Source organism: Gossypium arboreum, chromosome 2 (assembly GCF_025698485.1).
Source record: "Gossypium arboreum isolate Shixiya-1 chromosome 2, ASM2569848v2, whole genome shotgun sequence".
Classification (NCBI taxonomy): domain Eukaryota; kingdom Viridiplantae; phylum Streptophyta; class Magnoliopsida; order Malvales; family Malvaceae; genus Gossypium; species Gossypium arboreum.
This window is the reverse complement of record NC_069071.1, coordinates 3,985,770-3,996,845: the sequence shown is the minus strand read 5'-3', so window position 1 is coordinate 3,996,845 and position 11,076 is coordinate 3,985,770. Positions and strand designations below refer to the sequence as shown.

Genomic DNA, 11,076 nt, shown 5'->3' with positions numbered 1-11,076 from the left:
ATAATAGTCTACGACAAACTTGGAGTATGGATATTAGAAAGGTGATTCTCGAGATGGATAACTTAGATGCTATCCAAATGTTGCAGAACTCTACGTAAGATGTACCCTAATATGCAGTGGCTTGAGATGTTAAACAATTGATTCAAAATCAATGAGAAGTAAAGATACAACATGTCAACGGAGAAGGTAATAGGGTTGCGTATACTTAAATAAGTTCTTAGATGAGAGCTAGATCAATCAACTAATCATGTTTTAAAGTTAATTCATAATGATTTAGAGAGATTGATTAAGATTGAATGAGTTTTTGTAATAATATCTACTACTTTTATTTACCGAAAAAATTATATATTATAAACATATTTTAAAAAATAGAAAAGTTGATTAAATGGATTGGTTTATTTTACTGAAAATTGCATTTAATCTAATTTAAATACTCAAAATCGAATTAATCATTATGAAACAACGAAATAAACCAACGGAGCAATCTTGATAATCAATTCAGACAATTAGATTAAATCCTAAAAGTTGTTTTGATTTTAGACCCATATATGTTTTGTCATGTTAATGAAACCAGGCGAGCTGACTGTTCAAGTAAATTTTCAAGGCAAACGGAATCGTTACTATGTAATTCCTTACACGCCAAGTAAGCAACGAAGAGAGGCAATAAGAAGAAAAAACAACTGGAATCTGCCATTAAAAGAACAGTTTAAGCTTTTTTCTTTACCCTCTCTGATCACTTCAATTCCTTTTATGTCGCATTTTTCGACATTAGTTGACACCAAAACCAGACACGATGGCGTGTATGGTGAAACTATACCAACTCAAAAATCATTGTCTACTTTTTAAGTAAATACTTTACACTAATTTCTAGACCCCCCCCCCTCCGAACGTCATAACGATTTGCCCAAGAAATCGTATCTTTTTACGTATATACCAGTACAAATACACGCTCCACAGCAACAGCAAGTACTATAGATTCATTTTCTTTTTAAAGATTCAGATAATCAAGAAATTTTACAATGCAGTTCTAATTTCTTCTCACAAGAAAAAAAAAAAAATACTTACATGGTTCAAAAATGGGTATTTAAGAACCTAATATATATATATATATATGTATTTATGAGCTAAGGGTTGAAGATGAAGTTGCCACATTTGCATTTCCAACTCATGGGTTTGTAGTAAGAGCTTCCATCACCTCTTGCATAAGCAACATGGGAGATTTGAGGATTGGTAGGCACTTGAATGGCTTCACAATGGTCGCATGAATTGCACCTTCTCTCACACCTTGGTGGCCTTGATCCTATCTGTGCTCTTAACCTCGCCTTTTCTTCATCGGATTTTGGTATTGATCTACCTGCAGAAACAAAAGTAAGCAAGCAAGAAAAAATTGCCTAATGAAAAAGATGATTAAAAGTTACCTTCAGCTTTGTATCTCAGTTGGGTTGAGCTTAAAATCAAGAGAAAAAGAAGGGAAAATATGAAACTATGGCTCATTTTGATGAAGAAAACGAAGGCAAAATTTGGATACTTTTTATAACCGAAGAGGAGAGTGGTAATAATATTATAAGGGCGGGCGATATATCAGAGTCTGTTGAAATGATGTAACGATCGAAGGACAAGTAAGTTAATGCAGAAGCGAATGACAAAAAGGAAAAAAAGAGAAGGCAGAAAAGGAAAACAAACCTTTTTTTGTAAAACCACGGGTGTTGAGCTTTTGTTTAAGCTACAATGGCCAACAAAGATTTGGGAAACAGAGACAAGTTACTATATATAATAGAAGATAGAGAAAGAAAGCCAATAGAATTTGAAAGATAGGGTGGGATGACAGTATTGAAAGGAGCATTTGAGAAGAGGAAAAAGCCGTAATTCAGTACATATACAAAGAAAGAAGACAACTATGGAACAAAAAACAGCAACCAAATACCATAAACGCCAACCAGTTCTTACAAAACCGATATGAAATCACAGATGTATCATAAGAAGAATGTAAATTATTTCAATTATTATTATTTTGTCTAAGTATATTGTGAAACCGTATTAACAAATGCTTGGAAAGAGTGGATTTTTCCGTCTGTCATTTAGGTTAAGTTTGATTTTTAGAATTCTCATTATCGAGAGAGTTTTACTCGAACCATTCTTAATTCGAGTGAAACAAATTTCATATCGAATAGGACACTTGTGGTTATAAAATAAAAAGAAACCTATGTGATATGAGAATTTTTGGTAAATGTATCGTTGATGATACTGTACTAGTATTTTATCCTCTTTACTAAAAGAAATTGACAAATTAATCAATGTATATTAGATTAAAGAGTCAATTAGTCCTCAGTGTTAAAAATTTCATCCATTTCTATTGTTAAAAATTGATGAACTTTTTAGCTAAAAGGATCAATTTACTCTTTAATCTAATATATAAAGACTAATTTTTTTTATTTTTTAAGTAAAAGGAACAAAACACAATTTGACTCCTACTATGTAAGCTTTTATGATACTTTGATTGAAAAAATTTCGATTTTGAAATTGGAAAGGGCATGGGTTTTTTTTCTTTCTATAGCTTAACCTTCCCCGCATGGTGGGCAGAGTGAATAAAAGAATTGGATGATAATCGCATGAAATGGCTTTGGGTCTTCATCAATTTTCATTTCTTTGGATACATAGGGTAAGCAAAAATTGATTATCATTGATTTAATTGGTTCATTCGGTTAAACCAATATCGATTTAGTGTATTTTATTAAATTACTTGACATATGCTTTTGATTAAGTTAGTCCATTTGAGGTTATTAATATTCATAATTGAACCAATTAACTTAACAAACTTCATATATTTATATAATTTATTTATTTTAAATATATTTATAAGATATAACAAATACATAATATATAATTTAGATATATTTGTTGATACAATATATCAACAAAAGAGAAAATATAGAGGAGAAGGTGGTGGAGCGAATGAGGTTGGTTAATCTAAACAAGTGAAGAGTTGAAAAAGTGAGGGAATAAGAGACTAAGGGCTTAGTATGTTACTTAGGGTTTATGAGAAGGAAGAAGAAGATCCCTGTATGTTGTGTCTTGAGGTATTTATAGGTAGGAGGTCTCCTGTCCAATTACACCACTTGAAGGTCCCCTATTGAGGAGAGTGCACTAGCCAATAGCGGGTGGCCTAACGAAGGGTCCAATCAAGTGGTTAAGGATGGATGACCTTTTCCCTAGGTAGTACGAAGCATGCAAGTGATTGGTCATTGAGAAATCATATGAACGATATAAGATGAAGGGCCATCCATGTGTGTTTCCTCAATCGCTTTTCATGTTACCACATGTCTAAGCCGAGGTAGTAGTATAACAATCTTGAATGTCAAATTCTTTGAAACCTTTGGTTAACATAGTCTAGCCCCTTTTCACCTTTATCCTTACCCTTTCAAAAGAACCTTAAGGGTTGAAATGCCTACCTTTGAAGCAAATTCCCTAGCACAAACCTAGTAGTTTTCTTGATTTCCTATTTTGCAATTGAAAAAAAATAGAGATAGAGCAAGGCAACTAATCCAAGTGTCATGATTCGTGAGTGAGCAAGGCCTTATCAAGCCTAAAATCAAGCAAACACGAGACTACAAAGCCACAAGATTCTCGAAGTGCCCCAAAAGACTTTAGAACCATGTAGAATATTTTTGGAAGCTCTAGAACTATCCGTTCATGCATAGAATTTAATGGAGTTAAGTGGAAATGTTCTAGAATGCGATATTGACCATTTATTGTAATTAATTGTAACCGTTGGATTGAACGGGGCTTACTTACATAAGGAGAGGCTCTCCTCTCTCATTTGTACAAGCTACCTTTGAGAGTTAATAAGAATACTTCCACATTATCCCATATTCTCTTGTTCTATCTAAGTTCCCTAAGTGTGCTAAAGTCTCTCCCAAGCAAGGACTAAAGGCTGACTTAGGCTTGTTGCAAAAGAATCGAGTCTAAAGTCATACGTGATTGGAGCTAAAGTCTCGACCCATGACACAATGCAATCCAACAAGGAATAAAAATTAGGGAAAACACAAAACCTACAATTCATGAGAACCGAAGGAGCAAGTCGTTGGCTTTGTGAGAAGATCGAGCAGTGAATGGCGTTGATGAAATGCTTCATTGGCCCAATTTTAGTCAAACTAGATTTGGAAAGCTCAAAGTGACTACTATAAGATTTGAGTTGTGGTTGATAGTGTGCGAATGAGACTAAAAGCACGCCAACCAAAACTTTGAGTTTAGGTTAGAGAAAACCAATGACGTTGGAATATAAAGAGAAGCAAAGCATTACGGCGAATGACTAAGACAGCTTGGTGAGTTTAAAGCTTTAAGAGAAAAACGAAATGCGCGTAAAGAGATGAGTATAATGTGACTCACTTAACCTAAATTGCATAAACTTCATTTGCTATTATTATTAGATTATGACACAACCACATAGACGAAAAACATAATATTATATAATAAATATATTTATAATTAATTAATATAATAAATGAGACTTTGGTTGAATGGTAAAGTAGAAATGTTGAAACTATAAATGTACGAGTTAAAGTCTTATTATATGTATACATTTTCTATATAAAAGATGTAAAAAGATAAAATATATTTAAAATAATATAATTTACTTTGTAAAATAGAGGTATTTTCACTTAAATTGGCGTCCGGTTGACTCGTGATACCAACTCTTTTATGTGTTTCAAATATAGTATACAAATATAGTATATATTTTTACATATATACTTTCACTTAATTTAAGGATGATGAAAACTTAGTTAAAACTGAATTAATCGATTAAATTGATTCACTTAATTCAATTAAATCAATTTTAATTTCGATCTATTTGAGAAATTAAATCAATTGTTTTAAGTCAATTGGTTTTAAAATTTAATTGAATTAATATAACTTATTAAATTTATATATTTTTAAAATATAAATCTCATTATACATAAAATCTCAAATCCAAGCTATCAAAATTAAAGCCTAAACAAATTCTAAAAACTGAAAAACCCAAATACAAATTTTAATTCATTTAAAAAAGAAAAAAAATTAAACGAATTAAAATAAAAGCCTAAATCTATGGTCAACAGCCTTGAACCAGTAAACCCAACGCCGGTCGGTAACAGCTCATCGCCTTCAACCTTTCTCGGACCTCGGTTGCCGCCTTGCTCATCGGCAAACGCCTCGTCACCGGCCACTGTAAGTTCTTTTTGGCTTTTGCCACATTTAATCTACTGTATATAGCTGTTCAATCTTTCTTTTAAAACTATTTAAGCTATTGATGTTCAACTTTGTCGTCTTGCTCATTGCCTACTTTTCTTTTACCCTAAAATTAGTTTAGGCCCATTTCGAAATTCTATGGTAGTCATTTGAAGTAGTAGCCAAATGAAACAGGTAGCTTATGACTTTCGATTAGCTTTTCCAATTAATTATGGTTGTAAATTGAGTTTTTTGTTGCGATCAATTATGGGAAATTCAATTATTTACTACAAATTTACTTTCATTATGGTTTGTTTAAATTTAAAAAAAAAAAAAACAGCTTTTTTCATGATATTTTTTCGGTATGATTAACCGACGGGACCGACCGACTAAACTCAGTTGTTATTCCGGTTTCCGTCGAAGTGAATTTCGTTTCCGATTATAGTTTTTATAAAGTCGGTTTTGCTTTTCCACTTTGATGAAGTTAATGTGTTAAAACTACAGGTGTAAATTTATAGTTGCAATCTTTCAATGTAATAGAGGCTTAGCCATCACTGACTTGTGCTAATATGGTAATAATTTTTAGGAAATGTCGTGTTTCCGGTTTTACACACCGGACTCATATTTGAACATCAAATACGGATATATGCTTGATACTGATATGTTTTTAATAAAATGAAAATCATACATAATTGTGAGTTACCTTAATGCTCTATCGCTATAATGCAGGGCAATATATGAGGTTATGGTTGCCTGGCTATGAGTTGATGCCACCGTACTGGGCCACATTCGATCAACTCAGTACACCCTGGCCTCATTCTTGCCAAAACTTATCCAACTTCATTCGGAAACAATCTCGTAAGATTTTTACCTCATTGTTTTGTTCAACCACAACTCTTGCAAAGGCACTAAATTCCCCCACAAACAATGTCAATTGTTTCACTCTCTAGATTGATTTCACTTTCAATTCACCCTAAACAAAGCAAAATTTTCAATCTTCAATTCAGCTCGGTCTCCTCTGCCAACAAATTTTTCACTCTTTTAGAGAAAAAACCAAGCAATATAGAGAAAACCTTAGCTTTAGTCAATGCCAAATTGGACCCAAACTGTGTTTGTGAGGTGTTAAAAAGATGTTCTTTTGATATATCTCTATCTCAAATAGGTTTAAGGTTTTTCATTTGGGCAGGTCTTCAATCAAATTGTAGGTATAGGTCTTATATGTACAACAAAGCTGCTGGATTTTTGAAAATTAAGCAAAACCCATTTCTTGTTTTGGATGTTATCAAAGCTTACAGGATGGAAAAGTGTTCAATTAACCTTAAAATGTTTAAGGTTGTTTTGAATTTGTGTAAAGAAGCTAATATTGCCGGTGAAGCTTTGTTGCTATTGAGGACCATGCCTGAATTTAATTTACGTCCGGATATTACTGCTTATAATCTGGTTATCAGGCTACTTTGTGAGAAAGGGGATATGGATATGGCTCATAAATTGATGAAAGAGATTGGCTTGATTGATCTTTATCCCGATATGATGACTTATTTTGCAATGATCAAGGGCTTCTGTAATGCTTGTAGATTGGAGGAGGCTTGTGAGTTGTTTTAGGCTATGAAGGGGCAAGGGTTTTCTCCAAATGCTGTGGCTTATTCAGTGCTTCTCGAGGGTATTTGTAAGTACAGGAGTACGGAAAAGGCATTGGAATTATTAGGGGAGATGGAGAAAGCAGGTGGGAATTGTAGTCCGAATGTAATCACATATACATCTGTGATTAAAAGCTTTTGTGAGAAGGGTCAAACAATAGAGGCATTGAGGATTTTGGATAGAATGGAAGCTTGCCAGTGTATTCCTAACCGTATAACTGTTATTATTTTGATCATGGGTCTTTGCGCCGAGGGACATGTCGAAGAAGCATATAAGTTGATCGATAGAGTTGCCGGACGTGGTGTTTCCAATAGTGATTGCTACAGTTCTCTTGTATTGGCTTTGATTAGGATTAATAGACTCAATGAGGCAGAGAAGCTCTTAAGGAAAATGTTAGTAAGTGGGGCTAAACCTAGTGGCATTGCTTGTAGTACCATGATTAGGGAGATCTGTCGTGAGGGACGAGTGCTAGATGGTTTTTGCTTATACAATGAAATCGAGCGGATGCAATACATTTCATCCATCGACACTGACATCTATTCTATTCTTTTGGTTGGCTTGTGTCGGCAAAGCCATTCGGTTGAAACTGTGAAGCTTGCTAGGTTAATGCTTAGAAAAAGGATTTGCTTAGAAGCTCCGTATGTTGACGAAATCATTGAACATCTGAAAAACTCTTCAGATAAGGAGCTAGTTACTCAACTCAGTAGAATTGCAAGTTGATATTCTTGAACAACTATTTATTGTACTGTAAGCTTCTTTCCAGGGTTTTATAATAATCAAATTAAATTACTGTTTTTGTTATATCACATGTTATATAGATCAAAGAGAACTATCCACTGTCCTTTCAAGGTTTCTATCCCATTGAATTTGAACTTCCAACTTTCTTTTTCAATTCCATTGTTTCTCGATAGGGATTTTTTATTTTGTCCCTTTTATTAAAATTGGGTAAGTTACTCCTTATGCATTAAATCGAAGAACAGACTAGTCTTTCTGTTAAAATTTGTATTTATTTTTATTGTTAAAAATTGGTTAATGTATATTAGAGTGAGGTACATATAGCGTCACCTGTAACTGTTTTATTATTTCATTAATTTTAATAATAGAAATAGATGAATATTTTAATATTCATGATACTTATATTCAATGATAAGTTTACAACCTTTTCATAATTATTTAGACCAAACGTGTTGATTGTGCAAAAAGTAAATCGAAACCATTGAACTTCTTTTATATATATATATATATATATATATATATATATATTTTGTATTGAATCGGTACCATTAATAGCTTTTTTTGGAATAAAATTCAACTCTACAGTAATACAATTCAGTGACAACTAGTTGAAATCAATCAAAATCCAGAGAAATTGAGGTGAGGAGGACCACTTACCCCTACACTAGGCTTTATTGTTTTAGGTTTTAACTTTCTTATTGAAGGTATTGAGTCCCTACACCTCCTTTAACCACATTTGATTGGATATACGCTGAGGGGCGGAGTTAGAAAATTTGTTGAGGGGTCGGAATAAAGTTGTATATTTTTATAATAGTAAAAGTAAAATTTTACTATTTTAATAGTTTATATACTAATTTTTTCTCATTCTTGAGGGTAAAGTGTAATTTGATCATATATTAATTTAAATTTTTTAAATTATAAAAAGATTAAAGGTGATTTCAACCCTATATACGCTGAAGCATGAACGAAGTTAAAAATTAACTTAAAGAAAGTTAGATATGAATTATGAATTATTAGAAGAATTAAAGTACAATTTTATCATTATATTAAAATATAAATTTTCCAATTAATTATATTTTTCCGATAATTATTTAAGTTTTAAAATTTTATATTTTGGTCATTTATTTATTTTAGTTATTTTCATTAAATCGAATTTAGCATATAAGAAAGGGAGATGTTAAATGATTGAGGGTATAATTTTAGCAAAAAAGTCTTTGTATGTAAGAAAATGTTTGAGCAATCTTTTTCAGGGCGTGTGCATACCTGACCCTGCAATTGCCATGCATGCATTAAATGAGCTCTGAGGCAGCTAGCTTTTTAATTAGATTTTCAATTTTTTATTCTTAGAAGCTTTAATTTATAGATATTATTTTTACATATATATGTGTCAATTTTAATTAAATTTATTGTTTATAAAAATGTAATAATTAATTATTAATTTCATATGGTTAATTAAAAGAAAATTATTAGTTTTTTTAATATATATACGAGTATATTTATAGTGAGTGTGATAGTAACGAAAGGAAATTGTTATTTTCTGATATTTTTAATTAGTTTATTTAATAATTATTTTTATTTCATTTTGAAAATAAAATTTATCATAGCAACTTTGTTTTATAATGAAGGATGATATCTATCAATTTATGATAGGGTAGTCGTTTATACTTGAATCAGTGAATGTTGGTTTAAATATTCATTTAACCTTCGAATTTGTCATGTTCTCTTAAGTTGGTACTTATAGTTTTTGTTTCTATTAAGGGTTTTGGTATTTAATATTGCAACAAAAATATCAAAACCCTTGACGAAATGAAAATTTAGATACCAACTTGGGACAAAAACCATAAGTATCAATTTGGGAGAAAATGATAAATTCAAAAGCTAGATGAGTATTTAAGCCAAAAACATTATAAAAAGAAATATATATATATATAAATCATTTTTCCAATATTAAATTAAAAAAAATTCTGTCCAAATCAAAAACATGCATTAAGAATTGGATTGGTGATTAAATTCATCATATAATCGATTTTCAGTTTGATTAATTTGATTATTAGTTTAATTTTAATTAAATAAATTATTAATAATTTTAAATTTTAAAATAATTATAAAAGTATAAAATCAATTCAATCATTAATTTAATCATTTTTTTATCCTATTCAATTGGTTCTAAGCAATTTATTTAAAATTTATTTCTTTTATCTAAAACCACACAAACGATCAATTATTTGTGTTTGTTGAAATATTAAATTATACCTGATTTGATTTTCCTTCAAAAATTCAATGAATTAAAAGTACTTTTTATGTGTGATCCAGCTAAAATATACAAAATAGAACTTTCTATACATTAAATTTGATTTATATGAAGAAAAAATGTCATGTAGGTCTGATTTGAAATTTCACAATAATGTTGGGTCTCAATCTCATATAATATTCTTATCATTATCCCATTAAAATAATTGAAAATTTTGCAGCAATTAGATTAAAATTTAATTAATCTTCTCTATAATTTCTAATACAAATTAAGTTTATACAAGCATTTGGGTTGAGGTAAGTTTTTAAAACAGTGATATTGCTCGTGTCCAAATTAAGTTATCTTATATATTTGGATATGCAAATCCAAAAAGACACGAGCTGATTTTATGAAGATTTATCTCAATCATTTGTATTCTTATATTAAGGGTAATTGATTTGATAAAATTTAGACAGATTAAGATCGATTAAATGGTACTTTATAAAGATGGATTTATATTCTAAATATGGAATTCTTGTTGGAAGAGATTGTTGAGGCAATATGTGAGCAATGTCTCATGTAGTGCCACAGTCGGTGTTCATTGCTTTTGGATCTACACAAGTTACATAACTTGGCTTATTAATGTCGACAATTCTTTAAACCAAAACAGTTGAGTCATGACTTAGTGAATATTATGAACATGTGTTGACCCATATTTGAAGATCAATTTTGTGGAGCTACAAATCATTGAAGTTTGGACTGATCTAGATCAAATAAATTGGATCCCTTGATTTATGAAGATTGGCTTGCAGTTATGTCTTGTAGATTTTTGTTTTATTTTAAACTTTACGAATATATTTGTAAAGTCTTTTTATGAAATTATTTTAATGGGATCTTATTTGTAATTAATATTTATCTTCATAAGTCTTAAACTCAACACATAAAACCAACCCATGGCAATAGCTCATGATGATACTCAAAAATTTTCCTAATTTTAACTTCTCTCTCATGCTCTTTCTTTCTTTCTTTCTTTTTTAAATTTTTTTATCATAGTTAGTTTTAAAGCCATTAGAACTTTTTATTCATTTGTAAGGTCAAAATTTGTTATTATTAGTCCCTATATTATGTATAATTTATGAATTTAGTTCTTATGCTCTAATTTGGTTAATTCTAATTTTTGTACTTTTTAAATTTTGAAATTTTAATCTCAATCCAAACTATAGTTAAATATGTTAGATCAAATTATGCTATTATTCTTGTATTATGCG

The 11,076-nt window shown here is 30.6% G+C and overlaps 1 protein-coding gene and 1 pseudogene across 2 annotated transcripts; one reads left to right on the top strand and one right to left on the bottom strand.

The window, feature by feature from the left end:
- Positions 1–967: 967 nt before the first annotated feature.
- LOC108469483 (EPIDERMAL PATTERNING FACTOR-like protein 2) lies at positions 968–1,939 on the bottom strand. Of its 2 annotated transcripts, none has more exons than XM_017770362.2 (2): positions 1,419–1,611; positions 968–1,354 (listed from the first exon to the last, which is right to left on the bottom strand). In XM_017770362.2, exons 1-2 carry the CDS (start codon positions 1,492–1,494, stop codon positions 1,125–1,127), a joined length of 306 nt encoding a protein of 101 aa, XP_017625851.1. In that variant the 5' UTR covers positions 1,495–1,611; the 3' UTR covers positions 968–1,124. The 2 variants fall into 2 exon arrangements, 1 of the variants encoding a protein (XP_017625851.1); XR_008279076.1 differs by lacking the exon at positions 1,419–1,611 and adding an exon at positions 1,684–1,939 and having other exon boundaries at positions 1,164–1,354.
- Positions 1,940–4,925: 2,986 nt separating this feature from the next.
- Positions 4,926–7,715, top strand: LOC108469326 (pentatricopeptide repeat-containing protein At5g47360-like; annotated as a pseudogene).
- Positions 7,716–11,076: the final 3,361 nt, after the last annotated feature.

Bases quoted from the DNA above. Each gene is read 5' to 3' on its own strand.
- LOC108469483 (XM_017770362.2), bottom strand. From the start codon at position 1,494: ATGAGCCATAGTTTCATATTTTCCCTTCTTTTTCTCTTGATTTTAAGC. The intron at 1,355-1,418 runs GTAACTTTTAAT...TTGTTTCTGCAG, and splicing joins ACTGAGATACAAAGCTGAAG to GTAGATCAATACCAAAATCC.